This window comes from Furipterus horrens, unplaced genomic scaffold (assembly GCF_987537825.1).
Source record: "Furipterus horrens unplaced genomic scaffold, mFurHor1.1.pri manual_scaffold_8, whole genome shotgun sequence".
Taxonomy (NCBI): Eukaryota; Metazoa; Chordata; class Mammalia; order Chiroptera; family Furipteridae; genus Furipterus; species Furipterus horrens.
In genome coordinates this window covers 44,275,827-44,300,784 of record NW_028327178.1, presented here as the reverse complement: position 1 = coordinate 44,300,784, position 24,958 = coordinate 44,275,827, and the positions used below count along the sequence as shown (strand labels likewise).

The 24,958-nt window shown below is 37.9% G+C and overlaps 1 protein-coding gene across 1 annotated transcript in view; it reads left to right on the top strand.

Annotated features, from left to right (window-relative positions):
* MYOM1 (myomesin 1) overlaps nucleotides 1-24,958 on the top strand; it is a 153,333-nt gene that overhangs the window by 111,705 nt on the left and 16,670 nt on the right. The window contains exons 21-28 of the mRNA XM_090285768.1: nucleotides 2,425-2,539; nucleotides 13,808-13,964; nucleotides 15,561-15,667; nucleotides 15,787-15,831; nucleotides 18,513-18,649; nucleotides 23,284-23,428; nucleotides 24,178-24,237; nucleotides 24,529-24,596. Coding sequence (XP_090141894.1) covers nucleotides 2,425-2,539; nucleotides 13,808-13,964; nucleotides 15,561-15,667; nucleotides 15,787-15,831; nucleotides 18,513-18,649; nucleotides 23,284-23,428; nucleotides 24,178-24,237; nucleotides 24,529-24,596 — 834 coding nt within the window. The remainder of the gene's footprint in view (nucleotides 1-2,424; nucleotides 2,540-13,807; nucleotides 13,965-15,560; nucleotides 15,668-15,786; nucleotides 15,832-18,512; nucleotides 18,650-23,283; nucleotides 23,429-24,177; nucleotides 24,238-24,528; nucleotides 24,597-24,958) is intronic.

Sequence of the window (24,958 nt, the reverse complement as noted above, 5' to 3'; positions counted from 1 at the left end):
TTAAAGATGCGTTACTTTCAACCACAAGAATTGAACTAAACAAAACTCATGGTTTTCCTTTTATATCATTAATTACAGCCTGGTGAGACTATAATGAGAAGGGAGTGAGTATCAGAAGGGTGGATGACATGGATGGAGAAGGCAAGGGAATGCAATTCTTTTGGAAATTACAAGGGAAAAAAAATCTAAGAAACATTGATGTGCATAGATTATGCTTTTCTACTGCTTTAAAGCCAGCTGTCATTGTTGCTGTGGCAATGAAAGAATGGAAGTGTATTATTGTCACCCCAGTGACTGGACACTAAGATGTGGATTCACCTCTTGTGTCATGATGCAAAAATCTGACTCACAGCTACATATTACCTAAGTGACAGGTGCAAAGGTGGCAGGCACCTGGCAGCTGGTCTATTTTTATCACAACAAGGAAATGTTTCTGTTCCTTTCTGTAAATCCAAACTTGCCTGGCATTATTTCTAAACAAAAAATTTAAATACATCGAACTCTGTGTATTTAGCCAGTACCTAAAATCAAGTTCATTTACAGATCAAAATTTGCTTCAAAACTCTTTAGTGAAAGCTATCACCACATAGTGACATTCCACTATCATAAACAGGATACAATTAAATAATTAGATTAAAAACCTAACAATTTAACATATAGCCCCCTCTGTGTGTAATAACAAAAGACCCCAAATAGCCTCAACAATCTTGAGAAAGAAGAACAAAATTTATATTAAACTATACTATAAGGCCATCATAATCAAACAGCATGGTACTCACACAGGAGGAGGCATATAGATCAATGAAACAGAATAAAGAGCCCAGAAATAAACCCACACCTTTGTGGTCAATTAATATTTGAGAAACGAGGCAAGAACATACATGGGGGTAAAGACAGCCTATTCAATAGATGGTGTTGAGAAAATTGGACAGATAAGTGCAAAAAAATGAAACTGGACTACCTTCTTACACCATGCTCAAGAATAAACTCAAATTGATTAAAGACTTAAATATAAGACTCAAAACCATAAAAATCCTAAAAAAAAAAAAACACAGGCAGTAAACTAGTTGACATCACTCTTAGTAATATTTTTTTCTGGTATTTCCTTGGGCAAGGGAAACAAGGAAAAAGTAAACAAATGGCACTACATCAAACAAAAACATTTTTACACAGCAAAGGAAACCATCAACAAGATAAAAAAAGAACCCTCTGAACAGGAGAACATATTCACCCAATGATGCATCTGATAAGGGGTTAATATCCAAAATTTATAAAGAACTCATAAAACTCAACACCAGAAAAACAAACTATCCAATTAAAAAATAGGCAAAGGATCTGAATAGACATTTCTCCAAAGAGGACATACAGATGGCCTATAGGCATATGAAAAGATGCTCAATGTCACTAATCATCAGAGAAATGCAAATTAAAACCACAAAGAGATATCACCTCACACCTGTCAGATGACTATCATCAATAAATCAACCAACAAGTGTTAGAAAGGATGTGGAGGAAAAAGAACCCTCATGCACTGTTGGTAGGAATGCAGATTGGTGCAGCCACTGTGGAAAACAGTATGGAGTCTCCTCAAAAAATTAAAAATAGAACTGCCTGATGACACAGTGATTCCACTTCTAGAACTATATCCAAAGAAACCTGAAAAACTAATTCTAAAGTATATATACAGCCCTATATTCATTGCAGTGCTGTTTACAATACCCAAGATTTGAAGCAGCTCAAGTGTCTATCAGTAGATGAGTGGATAAAAAGTAGTGGTGCATTTACACAATGGAATCCTACTCGGCTGTAAAAAAAAGAAGGAAATCTTATCTTTTGTGACAGCATGGATGGACCTGGAGAGTGTTATGCTAAGTGAAATAAGTCAGAGAAAAACAAATACCAACTGATTTCACTTGTATATGGAATCTGATGAGCAAAATAAACAAACAAAATAGAAACAGACTCACAGATACAGAAAATAGACTGTCATCTGTCAGAGGGGTGAGGGGTAGGGGCCTGGGTGAAAAAGGTGAAGGGATTAAGCAAAACAGACAAACAAACTCTCATAGACACAGACAGCAGTGTGGTGATTACCAGAGGAGAAGGAGGGTCAGGGAACATAGAAGGTAAAGGGGATAAATAGTAACAGAAAGAGACTTGCCTTTGGATGGTGAACACATAATACAATATACAGATGATGTATTATAGAATTGTACACTTGAAACTTATATAATTTTATTAACCAATGTCACCTCAATAAATTCAATTAAAATTTTTAAAAAGAAAAATAATTGCATATAAATTGACCCATGCAGTTCAAACCTGTGTTGTTCAAGGTTCAACTGTAAATCATTATTACAGAGTAAGAGCAGTTTTGTTTAAAGGCTACTAAACACCCATTGTGTTTATACCTGTTTCTTCCAGGTGCAAGGCCTCCAGGAGGGTGTCAGCTATGTCTTCCGTGTCCGAGCCATAAACCAGGCAGGTGTTGGCAAGCCATCTGACCTTGCTGGGCCTATTGTAGCAGAAACACATCCAGGTGGGCTTTTGCTCTTTCATTAAAATTAATCTCATCTGTGTAAGATACCAAAGTAACATTCAACCTAGCTTTCTGTGCTTTTACTCGCTTTCAAAATCATCAATATATGACTATTTGAATAATTGATAAGTATGACCTTAGGACATGACAATCAATTTCCCACATCATAGCAGCGTCAGTACAGGGCTGAGCCAGGTTTGAAGTGGACCAGGGCTATTCTTGTTTTTACCTAAAAACAGGGATGTTCTTGATCAAATTATGGGTCCTGGACTGACTGTTTCAAGCCTATATTCCTGGGAAGTTATTCCTGTTTTACCATGGCCATAAAGTCCCACAGGAGTATTCTTCCAATCATAGGGAAAGCTGGAACAGCAGTTAGCAAAATTTTAAAAATTAATTTAAAACAGGGGTCAGCAAACTTTTTCTGTGAAGTGCCAGATGGTAAATATTTCTGAGTCTATGGCCATCTGTTCCTGTTGCAATATTCCACTCTGCCATGGCTCAAAATCATCCATAGACAATACATAAACTAGTGAGCATGGTTATGTTCCAATAAAACTTTCTTGTGCACATTACATACATGATATAATATGATCTATCATATGGCTTACAAAATTTGAATTTTAAATAATTTCACATCCTGAAAATTAATCTTCTTTTAATTTTTTACAACTGTTTAAAAATGTAAAAGCCACTCTTAGCTTGTAGGCCATAAAAAGAGACAATGGGCCAGATTTGGCACAAAAGCCATAGTTCACCGACCCCTGGATTAAACTACCAGCAGTCCTAACTGAATGATCTACAAAGTTGAGGCAGCCTTCACTTCCCAGTTTTAAGAGATGCCATGATTGGGCTAGGGAAGACAGTCTTCTCCTTTGTTATGGAAACAAAGTTTATAGTGTTCACTGTGCAAATAGTTTCAAATCATTATATAATAATTTGTTTTGTCATTTAACGTCTATCACTTTTCAAAGCTATCTGTTTCACTTCATTAAAGTTGCATAAAAGGAAGTACTGGAAATGAGAGAGGATTAAAAAATATTAACCAGTTATTTTAAGTTTAGAGTTATTCTAGTCCAAGCACTTCTACTTCAATTTATCCCTATTTTCAAGCTAAAATAAATAGCAGACAAATAATGTAGTATTTATTTCTATGATGAGAAAAGAAAGTAAACACAGAAAACTCCGCTCTTGCTTTATGTTATATGGAAAGTACATCAAATGTACCCTTTGAGAAAATATTTGTCCCTTTCATGTTATTGCTTCATAGCTTGCTTTCAAGTATTCTTATAACTACCCTCTAGAGCTATGTGGGACAGAGGTGACCTTCTTATACTAAGTGTGGTAGATATGTCTGGGAAGAGTGCTACATCTCATGTAAGTCCTCTTTGCAAAATTTCATGAGAAAACATAAAAATGCCAGGTAAAAGGTAACACATGAAGACATCAGCACACAGATTCCTGTAGAGATCAGACCCTTCATGTGCCAACTGTGAGGAAATATAAGGTCGCAAATGAACATGTAAAAGGACCCCTCTGCAGAGTCTACCATTGCAAGAAGAACATTTAAATTACTATAAAAGTAAACTCTTAATCTAGTCATGGGTAAGTTGAAAGCACACTTTAAGCAGTAGAATCCAAACCTGATTGACTGAAGAAAGTGTAAATTGATTTATTATTTTCTCATCAATAGCTTCAGAATGGCAGGTGACCATGCATGACATAACAGAGCCTTCACTATGAAAATTACCATTCAAAAAGTGTGTTGAGCTCTGGGTGAGAGTTTTGTTTCACTGATCTGGAATAAGGCACCAAAAGTCATTTTTTTTTACCATTACAGTCCCAAAACATAACTACAAAAACAGCTACAGACATTAATACACTAAACAGCACCAGACTAACCCACTTGGGAAGCACTGGGTCACAGCCCAGGAAAGAATCCTGGGATGCACAGAGTTGAAATGTTTTGCCATGAAGGAGCACCAAGGCCCAGGAGACACTTGGATTTGTTCCCTATGCAGCAGGCACACTTATTCTTGCAACATGTATTTTTTCAGATGCTGTGTGGGCACTGGGAGTAATGTGACCTTTGTCATGAATACTGGGCTTATAATCTAGTGGAAAAGCCAGAGTTTACCACATGGTGCAATGAGAGCTAGGTAGATAGATGTTTATAAAATATTTCCCATAGCCGAACAGGCTAGAAATCTAGGTATTAAGCTTTTATAACTCTTTGTAAAAACCTATATGAAGCCTAAGATTGTCTGTATTTATTAATTTTGTTAAATACTAATATATTACTTTTACAGATATTTATTTTATGTTAGAATGAATGGGAAGGGATGGAAGACATGTTATCAATTTCAAGATTTGGGATGTGAAACTCAAATTGCTATTTCAGAAGGACAACTTCTTTTGGGATGCATTATTAAAATTTATGATTGAATATTAAGCTTATCATGTAATAGCAAACCTCAAATACATGTAACAGGACACCTCAAGTATAATTTGAATTCCAGTTAAAAGTTAATGTAACCCACTGAGGTTGGTAGGATCACTGGTCTTCCTTTGATGTCAACAAATATGCCAGCAGAAATAGCTCAGCCACTGCCACAAAGTCTGATATTGCTGGTAATGAGGATCTGGCAAATGGACTAAGTGTGCCATGCTCTACCAAGAAATCTATTAGCTAAAAATGCCTGTAAGAAGAATAAGCTGAAAAATATTTAGTGTATATTTGTTGGTACATAAAAGACACTGCTATTCTTGATATTTGATATTTATCAAATGGTATCTGTGTTGATTGAATCGGGCCAGGGATGCAGTTAGAGGCTAGCTGAGCCAGATCAGACAGGAGACCCAGAAAGAGAACTGCTAAGGTTTGGCAGGTGATCTAGAAGACACCAAGTAACTGGCAGTACAAGTTGCAGGTATTCTTACCAGAGAAATGTCAGTGGACCAGAGACCTCAGGTGATGGGCAAAAGAACCCAGACACAAGGTAGAGTCCCAAGCAGGAACTAGGTTACTGGAAGTTAGAACTTGGTCACCTGGAACAAGGCAGATTAGAACACAGCACCAGATGAAATGATGATCTGGGATTGGATTGACAACCTACTAACCAATCCCAGTTTCTAAAAACTGGTTACTCATAGAACCTGGTAGGGCTGAGAATGCTAATGTATGCTCAGTGGCCTAGTGGTAGAGCCTTGAAGGATTCTGAAGGAAGAAGCCAGGCTGACTGTTAAGATTAGGTCAACTGATTTAGAAAACTGCCCATGTATTTGCTTAATAACTGATCTCTTTCACCCATTAAAACAGTAGCTCTTACCCTGGCTGGTGTGGCTCAATGGATTGAGTGCTGGCCTGTGAACCAAAGGGCCGCCAGTTCAATTCCCAGTCAGGGCACATGTCTGGTTTGCAGTCCAGGTCCCTCCCCAGTTGGGGGCGTGCAAGAGGCAACCAAACATTGATGTTTTTCTTCCTCTCGTCCTCTGTCCCTTCCACTCTTTCTAAAAATAATAAATACATAAAATCTTTAAAAATAAAATAAAACAGTAGTTCTCAACCTTGGCTGTGCTTTGGAGTCATGCCAAGAACTTTCTGAAAATACTGACTGCCTGCATTCCAGACTCCGTTCCAGGCCAATTATATCAGAATCTCTAGGACTGAGCCTGGGCGTTGATTCATTTTTGTTCGTTTGTTTAGCTCCTTGGGTAATTATAATGTGAAACCGGTTTGTAAACTGTGCTTTAGACTGTGAGCTCCTTCAAAATAGGAACTGTCTTTTCTCTCCATATGCCAAGAGCCTGGTACCTGGTGTATAGTAGTCACTTATTAAATGAAAAAAATAATGACTACCATGTTTTGGCCTGTGAATGTGACTGTTTTAAAGCCACAGCATGAACACTTAACCCTAGATACCTCATGATAAGCCCCCTAGTTATGAGCTGGAAGACAAGTGTCAATGCAGGCTACAATGAGGAACCTAAGTGGTGGGTCAGCCAGCAGCTTTCACCTTAAATACAGGGAGCTCAGTATTATCTGTGACTGATTGCATTAATTCACTTCTATCTGCTTCTATTCTGTCTCACTCTCCAGTATTTTAAACATCACACATGCTCACAAACATGCCTCCACCATGGAGAAGGACAAATAATTAAAGCTTATATAAAATAAAATAAACAACCAAAACAGAAACAAACTCAGATACAGAGAAAAAATCAATGGTTACCAGATGGGAAGGGGATTCCGGTGCTGAATGAAAAAGGTGAAGAAATTAAGAAGTATAAATTAGCAATTACAGTATAGTCAAGGGGATGTAAAGTACAGCAGAGAGAATAGAGTCAGTAATATTGTAATAACCATATATGGTGTCAGATGGGTACTAGACATCAGAGTGATCACTTAGTAAGTTATATAATGTCTAATCACTGAGGTGTACACCTGAAACTAATATAATATTGAATGTCAACTGTAATTGAAAAAATTTTTAAAAGCTCATAAAACTGATCTATTAATGCTGATGTAAAAGACTAAATTATAATGAGAAAGAATTCTCATATCCAATTATGAAAAGTATGGGAAGATGAACAGTTTTCTGTGATTTTATTTCAACTTTTTCATTTTATCTTTTTTAAAAATCATTTTTTTGAGGGGGAGAGAAAAATGAGGTGGAATTAGTTTCCAAATAGTTTATTTTAGCCCAGGATCATGCCTTACCCATTCATGTTCAGGGGGTGGTGGCAAGCCTAGAGGGATGATTAAAATGCCATTCCACACAATATCCCTCTGTAACCGTATTAAGGATTTATTTAGGATTGGGCAGCTGACTAGAGACAACTCTTCTTAAATCCTTTTGAAACCAAAATATTCTGTTTCATCTTCTATAGTCAAATCTCCCATGCTCTTAACTGAATTCTTCATGATCTTGAGTAGATTTGAAAGTTGTTTTTTGAGAAAATACTAAGCCTTCACAAATTTTAGTTCACTTTTACAGTTCAACTCTGTGGAAAAGTGGGATGGCCTTTCATCTATATGAGACGTTCCATAGGGATTTTTTTTTTTTTACACTTTGACAGGAGACCATTAATAGCCACTGCTTACCTGTTAAGTATGTGAACCATTTTAATTGTACATTAACCAGTTTTAGAGAATATGACTCTAGACGTTTATGAGTTCAGCCATGAATTGACAGCTGCTCAATTCTTGGCAAAAACTCAGACCATGGGACATTCTAAAAAGAAAATTTGAGGATGCTGTAGCTACACCTTTCTCACTCTGAACCTGCAGCAGGTTCATCTCCACAGGAGTTGTCATACAGGCTAGCCTGAGGCCTACTAGAAATGCTGTCATTATGTTGCTCTTGTTTTTTCCAGAGCATTTATAAAAAGAACCATTCATTTGAATATCATATCTTTTGTAAAATTGCAATAGAATTTTTTGCCCACTATGTACCCAGAACACTTTATTTAAGGAATTCCACTACTAATTTTTCTGAGATTTTAATATGTGGAAAAATTGGCCCTCCCAGATTAACATGTATATTGCCTTTTTTTATAAAAAGAGAAATCTACAATCCAACATGTTCTTCCTTCTCAGATTCAAAAATCTCTGAGCTCATTTTTAAATTGTTTTGTATACTTTTAAATTTTCCAAGAGTTTTTTTCTGTTTTGAACTTCTCTCATTTATTCTTTGTTGTCCCAAGTAATTTTAAAGTTTTTCTTAAAACACCATTTTTCTCTATTTGTAAACCCAGAATGCAGGAAGGGTCTACCTTTTTTTCCAAATGCAACTTGAATTTCTCATTCTAAGTATTATTGTAAAATACTTAGTCTACTAAGTCACTCTTTAAAAACACATTCATTCAAAGAACTGTGTTAACAAATTAATTAAAACTTGACAACAGAACTCTTTGAATTTAAAAAGCCTATTGAAAGAGTCTGCCCTGGCTGGTATGGCCCAGTGAAATGAGTGCCAGCCTGCTAACCAAAACGCAACAGGTTTGATTCCCGGTCAGGGTACCTGCCTGGGTTGCAGGCCAGGTCCCCAGGTGGGTTTGTGCAAGAGGCAACCGACCAATGGTTCTCTCCCCCTCTTTCTCCCTCCCTCCCCTTCTCTCTGAAAATAAATAAATAAAACCTTTAAAAAAAAGTGTCTCAGAGTATCGGCATTATAATTCATGTAACAAATAGGCAATAAGCTTACTGCATTGATCAATTTAAGACAATAACCTTGTCTTATATTTGAACAGTGATATTGTTTAAACTTCATTCTTTCTTAACAATGCAGCGTTAAGTTATTTTGACTAAACATTATTTTCTAGTGAGAATGTTACTGAGCAAAGCAGGGCTTATTCACGTGGTGACTTAGTGTAAGACGCAATAATTAGTGTTCAGAAAAACAAGTCTTTATTTACAATATTCCAACCTTGGGGGTGCTGGGAGCACCTCAGCTCAGAGCCCTGTTCTTCCACAGGACCCAGCACTTCCCTTGCTCCCCAAAAGGCTAGAAGCCAAAACCAAGCCCAGTAGTTCCGCATTCCTTATCTGTCAGCTCTTTCCTTCCGGATCTGGGGGACATTGTCTTCAGCATCCATATAATGTCCAGAAAAGCATGTGCCATGTTCTACTGGATCACGGTGAAGTTGAGAAAAGGCACAAGTCCTGATAGTGTCCTCTCCACATGTCCCTAGTTCTGGGAGTCCAGATAGAGTCTGGGTCTGCAAGGCAGACTCCTTGGTGGCTTTGGAGTCAGCTGGAGCAGGCACAATCAAAGCAGCAGCTTGCCTGCTTTCTTACCAGCCTAGGCTGTGTGGCTGAATCATCCCTATGAACTGCATGGCTGCTCCTTCTCACATGGCTGCTACAACATGTCTCTCTCTTTTCCACACCAGACCTCATAGTTGACTTCCATTTACACCCTTTCTGACCATGTGGCTTCTTTCACACCAGACTTCATGGCAGACCACAGGGTACTTCTTCCTTCTCTCAAACCATGTGGTCCTTCTTTCACATTAGACTTCATGGCAGACAGCAGGGTCCTTCTTCATCCTTTCAAACATCATGGCCCCCTTCCTATGGCTGGCTCCTTTCCTTCTGGCTCTCTCCTTTCCTTCTGTACCTTTCCTTTCCTTTTGGCTCTCTCCTTCGGGAAAGGCTCCACTATCTCCTTGTCATTGATATGCAAAGTATTTTAAACAGTATCATCTGCCCTTTTAGCTACCAGCCTGCCATAGATATGCAAAGTGCCTTAAAAGCTGTATTATTTCCTTTCACCATCCCCAAAACTATGGGCTGTGGGGAATTTAGGGATGGCACACTCTGTTACAAGAATTGTTACAGAGTTCAAGAAATATGCTTAAATATTTAAATTATTTTCAGTAAATTTGATTTTTCAAAATCTTGAGATTTTGAATGATGCTTTCAGCCAGTTGATAGCATCACTGATTTGTCAGAGAGGAGGTCAAACTTTGTCTTCTGAATATAAAATTAAGTAGGAAACCCACTCTGCCTAGAATAGTTTCTTTATGGCTACTTTTACTTCATTTTATCTGTTTATCAAAATATTGGTGTTACACTTAAGGTTTAATACAAGTTCCAATAAAATAAACATTGCAAATCTCAACTGACATTTTTCTTTTAAATTTGTTTTTCAATCCAGTCATTGGCACATATAAATATGTACGGTAAACATGGAAGAAAAAAATTTCTGCCCTTGTGGAATTTAACCCTAGTCTCAAAATAAACAACCAGTACAACTTTTTGAAAAATGAAAATCTAATCAAAAACTGATCTTCAGTATTTGATTTTAAAACAGAAGTGTCAAATGTAGTTTTACTTATATTTTTTAGTTTTTCACTTTATTTAAATAAATCAGCCAATAGCCAGATAGGAAAATAACCCTGTTTGTCTGTTTTTAAAGTAATTTTAAAAATCTCCTAAAATGATTCTTCTCTATGCTTTCCATGTGTTAAAAATCAATTTACACTGTAATTGAAACACTCACTGCTATCAATAAGGACACCAATTAGATCAACTGCCCGGCTTAGGAACCAAGGCCCTGTGTCACTGCTCACTGTTTGGGCACTCATGTTCTTTCGGGCTTCCCCTGAGTGAAACTTTGCAGTCTTTCCCCTGACAGGTTTTATTGGGCAGTAGACTAGAACGCTGACTTCTGATTTATTATTTATTATTTATTTATTTATCTATGGCTTCTTTTGATGCAATCTAAAGAGAAAACCGTCAATCCCTTGGGTAGTATTGTATCTTTTGGGGAGAAAATTATGCTTTTTAAAAAATAAAGTCATCCCTTTTTTGTTTCCTAATACATGGAAACAAACCACGTTTAGACTGGTAATTGAATGCATGTCAATTTAAGAAGAGAATTTTAGGACTTCCGGCCGAAATGGAGGCATAGACAGACACACTGCGTCTCCCTCCACTACTAAGAAGGAATATAGTACAACTACCTCAAAACTAGAAACAACCAGAAATTCCAGAAAATCAAACTGCATGGATGTCCAACAAACAAAGATATAAAGAAGAAATACTCATCCAGACCGGCAGGAGGGGTGGAGCCGGGGCAGAGAGGACGCAGTGTGGTGCTGGGAGCAGTGGCAGCAGGGGCAGGCTGGCAGAAAGCACAGTTACACATTTAAAAAAGTCAGGAGGGACAGCTGGGGAGGGTTCCTAGCTCCTCACCAGACCACACAGCTCACGATCCCAGCACCAGGGAAACTGAAGCTTCATTGCTTCTGACTGTGCAAACCAGTAAGCACTGGGGTAGAGGCAGAAACTGCCGGTCTCTCAGCAGAGGCTGCTTATTTAAAGGACCCCCATGGTCCTAGAACATCCGCAGACCCATCCACTCTGGAAATGACAGCCAGGGCAACAGCTGGTGAGGCACCAGTCTCATACGGAAGTGGAAGAAGTGCCTGGAAAAGGGGTGAGTGCTGGGCAAGCGGCATTGTTCCCTCTCAGACCCCTCCCCGACATATAGCGCCACAATGTGGTGAAACAGGCCGCCCTGTACTGATGAATCTCTAAGGGTCGCCCCTTACAACATAACAGGAGCGACAACTTACGTAAGACACAGAGGCAAACAAACACAGGAGCCAGTCAAGATGAGGAGAGAGAGAAGTATGGCCCAAAAGAGGGAACAGATCAAGGTTCCAGTGGGAGAACTAAGTGACAAGGAGATAGCCAACCTAACAGACGAGGAGGTAGCCAATCTAACAGATGCAGAATTCCAAACACTGGGGATAAAGATGCTCACAGGCTGGACAGATATGCTTGAGTATGGCAAATATATAAGAGAAGAAGTGAAGGTTATGCTAAGTGAAACGAAGGAAAAGCCACAGAAAACCAATGGTGAAGGGAAGAAAACTGGGGTTCAAATCAATGATTTGGAACATAAGGAAGAAAAAAAACAGTCAACCAGTACAGAATGAGGAAACAAGAACTGAAAAAAAATGAGAAGAGGCTTGGGAATCTCTGGCACAACTTTAAACGTGCCAACATCTGAATCATGGGGGTGCCAGAAGGAGAAGAGGAAGAGCAAGAAATTGAAAGCTTATGTGAAAAAATAATGGAGGGAAACTTTTCAAATTTTGCGAAGGAAATAGACATACAAGTCCAGGAAGCACAGAGAGTCCCGGGCAAGCTGGACCCAGAGGGGACCACACCAAAACACATCATGATTAAAATGCCAAAGGTGAAAAATAAAGAGAATCTTAAATGCAGCAAGAGAGAAGCAGAGAGTTGTCTACAAAGGGGTGCCTATAAGACTATCAGCTGATTTCTCAAAAGACACTTTGCAGGCAAGAATGGACTGGCAAGAAGTATTCAATGTGATGAAAAGCAAGGACCTACAACGAAGATTACTCTATCCAGCAAAGCTATCATTTAGAATGAAAGGGCAGATAAAGTGCTTCCCAGACAAGGTAAAGCTAAAAGAGTTCATCATCACCAAGCCATTATTATATGAAATGTCAAAGGAACTTATTTAAGAAAAATAAGATAAAAACTATGAACACTAAAATGACACCAAACTCACAACTATCAACAACTGAATCTAAAAAAATAAAAACAATATAAACTAAGTGAACAGGAACAGAATCATAGGTATGGGGATCATTTGGAGGGTTATCAGCTGTTAGGAGAAAGGGGGAGAAATGAGAAAATGGTGCCAGGATTAAGAAGCATAATCAGTTGGTACAAATAGACAGGGGGTAGTTAAGAATAATACAGGAAAGGATGAAGATGAAGAACATATACACGACCCATGGACATGAACTAAGTGGGGTGGGATTGCTGGAGGGGAAGGGTGCTACTGGGCAGAAAGGAGGAAAGGGGAAAAAATTGGTACTACTGTGACAACATAATCAATAAAATATACTTAAAAAATAATGAGCATTTTACCTTTCAATTTAAGAAGATCATTTTACTGATGTAAATGAACATTCTATATGCTGTACAAACTCTCTTTGAATTGCTATATTACATGCAGGTGCAATTTATTATAACTCACAAATAAAAGAACTCAAAACATTAACAGAATTGTTTTCTTTTAAAATCTAAATGTCAATCTTCTTAAAACATATGGATCTCTTGAAATTATTTATTTTTAACTTTCCATACAGTTCATAAACAGTAATTTCTAGGTTGCCATTATTCTAATCTAGAGGGCCGTCTTTAGATTAATTTATGGTTGCCTGATCAGCAGAAAAAGTTTTCATATATTTATCTATTCTTAAATTATATACAAAATTTGAACGTGTTATATAGGCCATTCTTAGCATCTCCACTTTCTTCCCTTCAATGTGCCTTTGATTTTCTTATCTCTTATCTATCCTTCATGGATCTTGCCTTGGAGACGGGTGCTTTTAAAGCAAAGTCATGCATTAGGTTCTGGTAAGGACCATTTCACGTTCCTTCTTAATGCTGCCTTTTTTCCCTTATTTATAAGATCAACCCAGTTCCATAATTGAGCCATCAGTCACATCAACCAGTTTTTATTCAGCCCTGGCCAGACAATACTTTCCATGATGTTGGCTTTGCCTAAGAAACATGGCATGTTTATTTACTTCCCTGCTACAGTATAAAAGTTGACTTGTAAAGCAGATTGTCAGTCACAGTGAGCAGCTGGGGCTTTTCCCTTGCACAAGCTTGAAGCCCTGCTTTAATGCTAAAGGATCTCAAGGAATTCTTACTTGCTTGATTTTTACCAGAAAATGTCAGTGCCTCTTTTTTTCTTTTTCTTCTTCTAGGAACCAAAGAGGTTGTTGTAAGTGTGGATGATGATGGAGTAATTTCCTTGAACTTTGAATGTGATCAGATGACTCCAAATTCTGAGTTCGTCTGGTCCAAAGATTATGTATCCACTGAGGACTCCCCACGTTTAGAAGTTGAAAGCAAAGGCAACAAGTACGGACTGTTTCAATCATAATCGTGCGTTTCCTTTTCATGATAGGAGGATGAAGTAAGCTCTGTGCTTTCCATTTCAAATACTTGGAATAAGGGGATGAATCATAAATATGTTATATCTGATCATGTAAAAAGTAATAACCAGTCTGAACCTTAAAAAAAAAACAACCCTTATAAAGTACTTTTCACATTTTTCCATTTAAAGTGCTGTCACATTTATGTTGTTAAAAGAGCTTTGATTGACATAAAAGTAAACTTTTTAAATGATTCTTACTCTTCTATAAAATTTCAAAATCATAAAGTAATGGTGAGGATGCTTAAAGGGAGGGAACAAGGAAAAACTTACACTTACTGAATCAAGTTATGGTAAATTAAATGGATTGAGTATAATCTGCCTTGCTTTTTTCACCACCCCTTATGAATGATGCAAGAATGCACTGAAAAGAAACCTATATGGGAAGCACAGGATAGATGAGGTCTTCTTCCAGCTCTCCCAGGAACTCACTGTGTGACCTGGGGCAGTTTTTAATTTCCCCGAAACTTGGATTACTTTTTCTGTAGAACGGGAGAGAGGGAAGGGTGTTAAATTTATGATCTAATACATTTAGCCCCAAGATCCTGTTTTGTTTTGTTTTGTTCTGTTTTTTTTGCTTTGCTTTTCGTATCAAGATTTATGTCTTTATAGTACCAATCATATTGGATTGTATTTGATAAAGCAAAATATTCCTAAATATTATTTCTATTACAAAGCAGCTTAATATATATCAAAAATAAAGAAAATAAATAGTAATTTTGTTAGAAAATGGCAAAGAAATACTGAATATAATTAAAAGACATTTTACTGTTGCAATGTTGTTAAGTCCTTGAAGTAAAACATGCACTGGCCAAAGAAAAGACAATCAAACTATGTATAAGCTTTTCTTTCACTTTGTGCACTTGAATAACATTTAAGTGTTTCTTCGCTGATCTTAGACAATGACTAACAATATGACTCACCAAAGTTAGGAAACACAGTGAACTAGACCATTGACTGATTCATTTGTGCATTCCACAAGTATTTATTAAGCACATATTATGTTATAGAGAAGGCACTGATGGATGCTGGAGGACACAACAGTAAACAGAACAGATCTCCTCCGTAAAGGCACATAGTAGAGGCATAGAGATAATGAAATAGGCAATATTAATGCAGTTTGATACCTCAAAAAAGGGAAGTGCAGAGGATGACAGAAGAGGGGCACTGGAGTTACCAACAGCAGGTTCTTCCCTCTGGGCGGGAAAATGTTCAGGCTCCCTAGCAAGGGCTGATCAGCTAAAAATATCTTTATTTGGAGTGTGTATTGGTATGTAACATAGCTTGGGAATGGGGAATTTGTACCAATTCTCCCCTCCCATCACCATGACCCCTTAGGAGGACATCAGGAAAGACTTCCCAGAAACAGCAAGAATGAATAAGTAGGCTTTAGGTCAATAAGGGATAGGAATAAGTGCTCCAAATGAAGGGAGAATCATGTGCAAATGCCTAGAGACAATGCAGGGCACAGGTCCCTAGATGCCGCATGGCCTCCTTTCTTACAAAAATATTCTGTTCTTAAGGACAAAAATAACCTTCAAAGACCTTGGGGTGGAAGACGTGGGCATTTACTCCTGTGATGTAACAGACACTGATGGAATAGCATCAAGCTACTTTATAGATGAGGAAGGTGAGTTTAAATTAATTCATTCACAAGTGCAATGCTGCTTAGTGTTCTCAATGATTCTCTAGGATCAAGTGACTTTTGTTTTAGTAATTTAAGTTTTAATTGTTCTCTTCTCTCTACAGAGGTGAAACGTCTACTTGCTCTTAGCCAAGAGCACAAGTTCCCAAGTAAGTGTCCACACTTTCAGAGTTTAGCAATCCTAACAGGTAACGACTCCTAGAATAGGGCAGACAACTCCGACAGGATTGAAAGAAGACACTCTTGAGAACATATAATGGAACATACAGTGGTATCTACAGACGCCCTTCCTAAAAGTGCTGCTTTTATCTTTGTCATTGTGCTCAAGAGATACAAAGAATACTAACGTAGGAACTATATTTCATGTTCTGTTTCACAGAGAAGTGGCAGGTTACATAGGCATAATAGCTGTGTAATCAAGTTCTTCTCTTTTTGCCTACATATTTTGTAATCACACACATAAGTATATATTTTCTGGATGCATTATTTCCTATGTCTTTTAGGTAAACTAATCTCTTCCTAAGCAATTTAATGTTGGTACTTAGTAGAAGAATTATACATCTAAATAAAGACATTACCTACCATTTTAAATTCCTGAAAAATAAGGTAAAGAAAGATGCTTTGGTCAGAAAAAAGAATTTCTCTGCGCTGTCTACAAACCCTTCAATAAAACACTTTCCCCATAAAAGATAAATTTCACAGTTGACATATAAAGAAGAGAAAGAAGTCTGATGACACTCGGAAAGTTCCACTGGCCTGATAAGATATCTTGTCATTGGTACCTGCTGACCAAAGTAGTGACTTATCCAGAAAGTTACACCCTAGAGTTTGAGAAAACAAATAGAAAGGTATAGCATATCCTCATTCTTTCAAATCAGGAACTTTTTTTCACTCATTAACCCCTAAAACAAAACTTCTTCATTAATACAGGAGTTTCAGGAACACAGAAAACTATACCCTGACCCCAGACTGTAGTCAAAACTTTGTATGTTTGTATATGGGCATTTTCTAGGGAGTCTATAATTCTCAAATCAGACTGTGACTAAATAACAAACACTGCTCTAGAACCAATTTCCTGACCTCTCTTCCATTCCCAGGGAATGATTGATTGTGAGACTTAATGCTGATGACTATTGGCCTCAGCTGTAATGTTCTCAAAAACAACTTTGTTCAGCAAAGCAGCACAGGGGTGTGTAAATGTAGGATGAAGACTTTATGAATTCCAGGGAAGAACCATTTCTCCTTTGTATGCTTATTCACCATAAAACTGGAAAAGTAATACCGTGAATGGTGTCCTAACAGTTAAATATTTTTAAAAATTGTTAGGAAGATAGAGGTTTTGTCTGAGCCTCCTTTTAGTTCTGTATTGGAACAGCTGTGTAACTGGGTTTTACAGTGAATATGGAATAGTGCAAATGAAAAGCATCCCTTAAAGCTTGAAAGGGGTAGTTTTAGGATCAATACAAAGAAGCATCAATGTACATTTTGTACAAGCTTAGGAAACTTATCATTTAAAATGTAGCAATGCTACATAAAATTTTGAGATAGTTTTAAGAGCACAGAAAGAAAAGGATTGATGATTTCCCCTAAAGGAAGTAGAAGGACTACTAAACTTTGAGAAACAACCATACTTTTCCACAATGTATGCTCTGGAGCCACCTCTGATACAGAACAATTGGTTGAAGGAAGCTTTATAGAGAACATTTTCACATTACAAGAAATTTAGAAACAAGGTTTTGAGAGATGTCAGCCAACTTTTAAAATTTCACTTAGACTCAAATGGCTTAAGTGATACAGGTATAAATTAGAGATACCACATGGTTCCTTCACTTTCTTTGTGAAACAACCCATGTGATATTTTAATGTAGCTTCTCAATAGTGACTTGGTTATTTGCCTCTGAAAATTTTTGCTTGGTCTGAGAACTTAAATGAAATGGTATACCGTGGAAATAGATAGGGCTTAAATGACAAGCTAGTTCATCTTGTGTATATATAATCAAAATTAATTATTTTTTTTTAAAGTTTATTGATTTTAGAGAAAGAGAGGAGAGGAGAGAGAGAGAGAAAGAAGGGGGGGCAAACATCAATTTGTTGTTCCACTTATTTATGCATTTATTGCTTGCTTCTTGTATGTGCCCTGACCAGGGATCAAACCCACAACCTTGGCATATTAGAACAACACTAACCAACTGAGCTACCCAGCCAGGGCCAAATTTAATTATTTTTTCAGATTCATTTTTAAAAACATTTTAAAGAGCTTCCAAAGAGAGTTAAATTGTTGAAATAAGTCAAATACAATTCCTTTCCAAATATTTTGAAGTCACTAGATCATAGAATGGTGAAACTAGAAAATATCTTGGTTAATTAGGGTGTTCAATTCAATTTCATTCAAATGAGGTGCAGATATTCAAAGTGACCTGCTGAATATCACACACTTTTTTAGTAGCTGATGGTAGACTAGGCTCCAGCTCTCCTGTTGTCAGCCCAAGACTCTTTTCATCACACTTTGTTATGGTTCCAAAATAAATTCAACCAACACTACTTCACAGAAGTTAGCTGAAGGACCCCAGGATTTTTTGTCCTCATTTTTACAGTTGAGATATCTGACTCAGAGAAAGCCAACGACTTGGCCAGAGTGACAGTCAGAATTAGAACCCAGTCTTCTGTCCCTCAGTATGGTGTTTTCCCTACAACTCTATCACACTGCTTCCAGGCTTTTCAAGAAGCAAGGTGCTCCAGTGCAACTTCCATTGAGTGTTTTTTCACTGTTGGAAGAATCTGTATCAATACAATTAGTTACCAATATAATTTTTATTTTTATTTTTCATAGCTGTCCCAGTTAAATCAGAGCTGGCGGTTGAAATTTTGGAGAAAGGCCAGGTCCGGTTTTGGATGCAGGCTGAGAAGCTGTCTGGCAATGCTAAAGTCAACTACATATTTAATGATAAGGAAGTTTCTGAAGGGCCGGTAGGTTTTGCACTTTTTAGATTTCTAAACATATTATTATAGAATGTTATGGGGAAGCCTGTTAGAATGCAGGTAAATTGTTATGAAAATCACTAGGTGTGGGGTGGGGAGTTTAAATTTCACTTGCAGAAAATGTAGAGGAAAACATAAATTGATTGTATCATATTATTCAAACTGGGGCACTTTTGAGAATAAAAGTGCATACTAGTAATTTTTCCAGGACAAGAGTCATAAAGCAAAACTGTCCCAGGTAAAAGTATAATCACCCATGAAAATAGCTGCTCTTGAAAAGGCAGAGGAATATGAACTCACATACATCAGAACCCCAGCAGGGATGTGGTTCTTCATACAGAGGAAATGGCCTCTATTGTTCTAATGGCTCAGAAAAAAAATGCAACAAAAATACCTATATTGCTTTTCTTGTTAAATATGCAATACATCCATATTGTAAAAAGCATTAAAGTCTCAGACAAATCACAACTTTTTGAGGTACATATTGGTATATATGTTTTGGTCTTTTCTACTCTTCTGTGGGTGCATGTGTCTTTTTTTTTTTTTAATATGCTTTATTGATTATGCTGTTACAGGTGTCCCAATTTCTTTTCTCTTTGTTCCCCTCCCCTCAGCGGCCCACTCCCCCAGTTGTCCCCCCAACTTAGTCCATGTCCATTGGTTGTGCATATAGTTCTTCTCAATATCTTCCTGTCTACTCCACTCCCTCCTACTATGCTTCTTAATTCCTGCATCATCTCCCTACCTATCCCCCTTCCCCCTTCCTGCTGACCTCCCCCCATAATGTTCCCCATACCTATAACTCTTTTCCCACTCTCATTGCCTACTTAGTTTGCCTTTGTTTCAGTTCCCTAGCTTCTGTTGTTGGTTGTTGTGATACAGTGTTCATTTTAATGTTCATAGTTCTGATTCTCTTTCTCCTAAACAAGCCCCTTTATCATCTCATATAACAGTGGTTTGGATCTGATGAACTCCTTCAGTTTTACTTTGCCCTGGAAGCACTTTCTCTGCCCTTCTATTCTGAATGACAGCTTCACTGGATAGAGTATTCGTGGTTGTAGGTTTTTGATTTTCATTCCTTTGAATATTTCTTGCCAGTCCCTTCTTGCCTGCAGAGTTTCTTTTGAGAAATTGGCTGAGAGTCTTGTGGGGACCCCTTTGTATGTAATTCTCTTCTTCTCTCTTGCTGCTTTTAAGATTCTCTCTTTATCCTTAATTTTTGACATTTTGATTATAATGTGTCTTGGTGTGGTTCTCCCTGGGTCCAGTTGTTTTGGAATTCTCTGTGCTTCCTGGATCTGTAAGTCTATTTCCTTCCCCAAGTTAGGGAAGTTCTGCTTCATTATTTTTTCACATAGTTTTTCAATTTTTAGTTCTTCTTCACCTTCTGGCAACCCTGTGATTCAGATGTTGGCCTGCTTATAGCTGTCCGATAAGTTTCTGAGCCTTTACTCATTTTCCTCATTTCTCGTTTCCTCTTTCTGCAGTGGTTGACTGTTCCTTCCCTATGTTCCGATTTGTTGATTTGATCCCTGGCTTTCTTGCCCTCACCACTAGTTTCGTATGTGTTTTTGTTCATTTCAGCAGGACTAGCCTTCATTCCTTCCCTGTCTTATTTAAGATCTGCTGTTAAGTCTGTAAGCGCTTTTATAAGCAAAGCTCTGAACTGTGCCTCAGAAAGATTTCCTATCTGCTGCTTAGTTAGATTAGAAATTTGTTATCTGGTCAGCTGCGTCACTGGGATCTCTATCATGATCTGTGCCATCCCAAACTGTTTTGTGTTTACCTTTGCTTCCTGGGCAGGGCTATCACTCCTCTTATGCTATAGGGGGCAGAGCCCTGTGCACTTGTCACAACTGGGCATTTTCTGTGGGGGTGGGGGTCCAAGATGGATTCCTGCTGTTCAATCTCCGGTGAGAGACCGGGAGCCTTGTCCTCTGTCCCCACCCCCACCAGGTCCGCCCCCCTATAGCATAAGAGGAGTGATAGCCCTGCCCAGGAAGCAAAGGTAAACACAAAACAGTTTGGGGGGTCTGCCTTCCCTGGCTTTGGAATCGCAAGTTGACGGGTCTGGTCTGCAGCCAAGGGTGCTCCCCAGGTGCTTCTCGCCTCCTCTTAAATATGGGTGTCTGTGCTTACCGCTGTCCTGCCACCATCGCTGCTGCTGCTGTGGACAGCACGACTTGACCTCTCCTCCCTGGCTTCGCCCCTCCTATCTCTCCGGATGAGGACCACTTCTTTATAACTTCATACGTTGGACTTCCATTTATTTTCTGGAACTTCTGGTTATTGCTGGTTTTGTGGTAGTTGTATTCCTTCTTAGTTGTGGAGGGAGATGGAGCATGTCAGTCTAGGCCTCCATCTTGGCTGGAAGTCTCCTGTGTTTGTTTGCTTCCATGTCCCAGGCAGAGCTATTGCTCCTACTACGTTGTAAGGGGCAGAGACTTAGGTATTCGTCAGTAATGGGTGTCCTGTTTCACCTTGTTGTGGTGCTATATGTTGGGGAGGGGTCTGAGAAGAAACAATGCCACTTGCCCAGCACTCGCCCCTTTTCCAGGCACTTCTCCCACTTCCGCACTGGACTGGCGCCCCTCTAGCTGCTGCCCTGGCCGTCATTCCGAGAGTGGGTGGGTCTGCGGATGTTCTTGGTCTGTGGGGGCCCTTTAACCAAGTGGACTCTGCTGAGAGACCAGCAGTTTCTGCCTCCGTCTCAATCCCCACTGGTTTGCACAGTCAAAAGCAATGAGGCTTGATTTTCTCCAGAGCTGGGACAGTGAGCTGCTCTGGTGAGGAGCTGGGAATGCTCCCCAGGTGTCCTTCCTCACTTTTTAAAACGTGTAACTGCACTTTCTGCTGCCCTGCTGCTGTTGCCACTGCTGCCACCACCACACCGCGTCCTCTCCGCCTGGGCTCCACCCCTCCTAACTGTCTGGATCAGTATTTCTTCTTTATATCCTTGTTTGCTGGACTTCCATGCACTTTGATTTTCTGGAACTTCTGGTTGTTTCTAGTTTTGAGGTAGTTTTATTCCTTCTTAGTTGTGGAGGGAGATGCAGTATGTCTGTCTACACCTCCATCTTGGCTGGAAGTCTTGTGTCTTATTTACAGAGATGATTCTGTGTATCTTTGTGTATATTTTCTTTGCTTTTAATGCACACATAGTTTCCATAGAAAGAGTTACTGCATCTAAGCTTTATTTGTCTTCCCCAGACATCAATAGAGCCAGGATCAGGCCAGTGCCTGCTGGGACTAAAGAACTTGGGTTTAGGGGTCCTGGCTCTCACCTGTGTTATCACAGGTGTAAATGGGAGACTAAAAAGATGAGAGAGAGTTATGGTTTGTGGCCACTTTTAACAACCTGTTCTCCTTTGATCAAGATATGTTTTTGAGACATTTGAGGATTCATTAGTGAGGGGAAGAATGAGTAACATAACATGTAGATGGGTATGCAGTATATTTCTTTTCAACTCACATAGTAATTGTGTGTAGATCCGGAACAAGTCACACACGGGTCCACTGTAACCCATCACCTCCCTGTTTTCAACATGTTCTCATAAACTGCTGTGATTGCCACCTGGTCAGTGGAGAGGAGGGAAAAACTGTTGGCATCACTCTTCTGCCACAGCCACTGAGGGAACTCATGCACATGTGTGCGTAGACTCACTCCCTTTCATGAGTTCACACATACTTACATGTTGTTGTGCTCACACACACATATTTCATTGTCGCTGCAGTTGGTTCTAATCATAGTATTTTATTGGGTGGAAACTATTGTCTTAGGTCAGGTTTTCTGGAAGCAGAGTCTGAAATAAAGTTTCTCCTTTAAGTGGTTTATGGGGAAATACTCTCAGGAATAGGGGGTAAGGGAAACAAGGAAGGTAGGAGAAAGCCAGGCAAAAATGTAGTCTCAATTGAAGACTGGCTTCTTTCGGGGGAAGCTCTAGAACCTGAAATGCCCCACAGAATGTATCCCAGATCCGAGTCTTCATTCTGTGGCACTTTATACAAAAACGTCATTAATTCAAATTCATTATGGAACTTGTGCTGGTATGCCCAAGAATTAAGGTTTATCTTTACACTGGGAAAAAAAAAAAAAAAAATTGCCCAAGCAACATGATATAATAAACATAGTCTAACAGGGAAATTTCAGTTAATTAGAGCAAATTGACTTCAAATATTTTGGAAGCATTTTTTTCACATATTATTTCAGGAGATATTTATTAATTATTAGCTAGATGCTAGAAATACAGCAATAATGAGATGCATACTTCCCTCATACTGCCTTATAGTTTTGGATTATTCTGCTAATAAAAACTAATGTAATCTGGAATGTAAATGGGAATCTAAACACAACTTTTTGATAACATTTTGTGACTTGAGATAACAAAAATTCATATTTAAAATTAAATTTCAGTCTTTTAGTAATCATTTCTGGTCAAAGTCATATATTGCACTATATTTTCCTTTTCTGGTGTACTAGATTTTGAAAACTTTCTCATCTAAAAATGTAAACAAGAAATTTTATTAAAATTATGATTCTTTGGAGTTTGTATTTATTTTATCAGGCTTATTGTCCTCATATCTACATCATTGATTTTTCTTTTTTCCTTTTCACATTGAAGAAATACAAGATGAATATTGACCGAAACACTGGTATAATCGAAATGTTCATGGAAAAGCTACTGGACGAGGATGAGGGAACATATACTTTCCAGCTTCAAGATGGAAGAGCAACTGGCCATTCTACTCTTGTTCTCATTGGAGATGGTAAGAATTATGTGGAACATTAGCTGGAAGACTTTGCTGTTCCCTTTAATGCAAACATCCCATGGCACAATGCAGTCATGTGAAAGGTAGGAGGAATCATTCTTGTTTTGATTCCCATGTTTGAAATACAATTCTCAGTTAATATTTTCCATAGTATCTCATTATATAGTAATGAAAGTTAATTTAAAAGGACACCACATTTATCCCTGGTCTACAGGGAAGACTGCATATAAATTATCTCATAGTAAACAAATATTTACTACTAAAATTTTCCAGTGAAGGAAATTGCAATACAGCCAAGACTGTGTATGTGTCTCAGAAACAAACTGTGATACTACATTATAATGTGCATTTACTTTAAATTACTTAAATTAAGGAGAAAATATGCAAAAGTAGGGCATGCCAAATTAATTAATCATATATCAACTATATTGTATGTCAGCTGCCATAAGCCACCATGGAAACCACCAAGATTTAAAATGTGACATTTAACAAAGCAATGGAAAGGCTGACCAGATGTCTACATTTACAATATACGGTACTATTTCACTTTTTCTAGCTTCATGACCTTGAACAAATTATTTAACCTTTTGAAGCCTATTTCTTTAGCTATGAAGACTAAAAGTGAATAAAGTCGTCATGATAAATGAGTGTTATAATAGTGAATATAAATCACTTAACACAGTGACTGTCATGTACTTTTATACCACTCCATTTAATTTCTTACTTTCTTGTTTTTCAATTTTTAGTTTATAAAAAGCTCCAGAAAGAAGCTGAATTCCAGCGGCAAGAATGGATCAGGAAACAAGGTAAGAACAGTCAGTGAGTAAAGAAAAAAGCTTCAGTTTGTTGAACAAAATATTCCAAGATTATTTATATAACATTGAAATGAATATTATTACTTATGTTAATACCACTATAAATATAAATAATTGAAACTATTTATTATTAAATAAGTATCTACTTAAAATGTTTAAAAACTAAATCTTGAATTTTAAGAATTTCACTTCAAATACAAATCACATTAGAATTTAAGAATGAGTTTTGCTTTTGCTTTCATGACTAAGAGAGTGATAGCTGATGTTATTAATATTTTATAGGTCCACATTTTGCTGAGTATTTGAGCTGGGAAGTGACCGGTGAATGTAATGTACTATTGAAATGCAAGGTAAGAAGTAGATAAATGTTTAACATTTGATACAAGTGAAATAAAGGTAAAATAGATTGTGAGAAGAAAATCAACTAATTCAAAAGAATATATGCACCCGGGTGTTCATTGCAGCATTATTTACAATAGCCAAGCTATGGAAGCAGCCCAGGGGTCCATCAGTGGATGAGTGGATAAAAGAGCAGTGATACATTACAACGGAGTACTACTCAGCTATAAAAAAGAATGAAATCTTACCAAAGGGACCTAGAGGGTATTATGCTAAATGAAATAAGTTAGTCAGAGAAAGGCAAATACCATCTGATTTCACTTATATGTGAATCTAAAGAACAATATAAATGAACAAAACAGAAACAAACTCA